The sequence below is a fragment of the Apaloderma vittatum genome, unplaced genomic scaffold (genome assembly GCF_000703405.1).
Source record: "Apaloderma vittatum isolate BGI_N311 unplaced genomic scaffold, ASM70340v1 scaffold10382, whole genome shotgun sequence".
In the NCBI taxonomy this organism is placed as follows: Eukaryota; Metazoa; Chordata; class Aves; order Trogoniformes; family Trogonidae; genus Apaloderma; species Apaloderma vittatum.
Window position 1 is genome coordinate 1 of NW_009705293.1, and position 1,631 is coordinate 1,631.

The 1,631-nt window shown below is 51.6% G+C and overlaps 1 protein-coding gene across 1 annotated transcript in view; it reads right to left on the reverse strand.

Annotated features, from left to right (window-relative positions):
* Positions 1-137: 137 nt before the first annotated feature.
* Positions 138-1,631, reverse strand: part of AIFM3 (apoptosis-inducing factor, mitochondrion-associated, 3) — a gene marked incomplete at its 3' end in the record, with an annotated part of 24,126 nt that continues 22,632 nt past the window's right edge. Inside the window, exons 10-11 of the mRNA XM_009865341.1 lie at positions 1,464-1,594; positions 138-253 (exon numbers count right to left, since the gene is read on the reverse strand). Of these exons, the coding sequence (XP_009863643.1) occupies positions 138-253; positions 1,464-1,594 (247 nt within the window). The remainder of the gene's footprint in view (positions 254-1,463; positions 1,595-1,631) is intronic.

Consider the following 1,631-nt stretch of genomic DNA (forward strand, 5'->3'; position numbering starts at 1 on the left):
CCTTTCTTCCTAGTGACTGTGACCATCGCAGCTTAAATCAGGAAGTGCCAAATCACAAATTAATTAGTGCAATAAGTGAAACGAGCAGACCCCGCTCTGCCACCAAAACCGACCCCCGGATGGGAAAGAGAGGTCACCTTCATGACAGCGCGGCCAACCTTCTCCCCAAAGAACTTCTTGAAGGGGACTTCCTCCAGCTCCACCAGGGACACCGAGTGGGCCCTCTCCGTCAGGTAGGCGGCCACCTCCATCCCTGGGGAACAGAAGCAGGTTCCAGTGGCCACGGGGACCCCCTCGGCGCTGGCCACCACCGAGGAAGAGAAGCAGCCTTGCCTGCTCTGGGCTGGGAAAGTGGAGCTGCTCTACTGGGAGGTAGAGGTGGCCCCAGGAGCCACAAGGGGCCACACCATTTCAGGTGAGATTTAGGATTTATGGCAATTTGTTCTCAGAGAGAGGTTTCAACGACCAGTGTCCCAAAGCGCACCAGGGAGCACTTGGAGCAATGGACCTCAGAGGAGGGAAACCTCCCTCTGACGCCTGGGACCACCTCAGCAGAGGTCATGAGTTGAGGGCTGAAAAGAGACCACACGACCACCCGTTTTCTCCGATCAGGAGAATTTTGGTGTTGGCAATTGCATGGAACATTCACCAAGATATCTCCTATTTAGAGGATTTTTTGGGAAACTTTCTGGTGACCTGAGGTTTGCAATTGGTCCCCACATACTATGTGCTTTTCTGTAGACGGGGTTGATAGAACCATTAAAACGGGACCTTTTTTTAAAAAAAAAGAAAAATAAATACCAAACATTTTGTTATAGACTCCTTGAATAATAAGCATTTATGCTTAAGGCTTGCAGGACCCACAATAATTTTGTTAGGACCCCGTCAAGCAAAATGAAGAACCATCAAAAAAAGGATAAAATTTTCCCTATGCATTTTAAAATTTCACCACCCTGCTAAAAAATAGTGAAAGGGGAATAAATACATACGCTTTCACCTACCAACAAGAGCCTCACAATCGAAGCCAGATCTGGACACACTGGATTTGAAACTACCGGAGTGCCGGTACTGGGCTGGCCGTACGCTTTGCAGACTGGGACAGCAATATCTGCGTCCATGCAAGGTGAACGTCGAGCGCAGCACTGACACCAACGACAACACTGAGGTCGCGGGTTCGATTCCCGCTCGGTCCCCATGTGTTGCCTGATCTAGTTGAGAGGCGTCCCTGCCCATGACAGGGAGGTTGGATTAAATGATCTCTGAGGTCCCTTCCAGCCTGGGCCATTCTATGATTCTATGATTCTAAAAGCAATTTCTTCAGCAAAGATATGCCCCTACCTCCCACCTGGCGCTGGAGGTTGGACTGCCCCAAGTTCCAGTTTGCGGGGAGGGGCTGTCTCTAACTGGGCAGTGGCAAACTGGGCGAGGGGCTGGGACTGTCTGCGGGAAGATGGGGAGCTCACCCAGGAAGGATGCTCCTACGATAACCACGTTCTTGCTGGTGGCCAGCTTCACGACACGGTTGGCATCTTCCGGCGTCCGGATGTTGAAAACGTTTTCCACCTCCTTGCCCTTGCAGCTCAGAGCTTTAGGCCTGGAAAACACACACGGAGGGCGATGCAGGGGCTTGG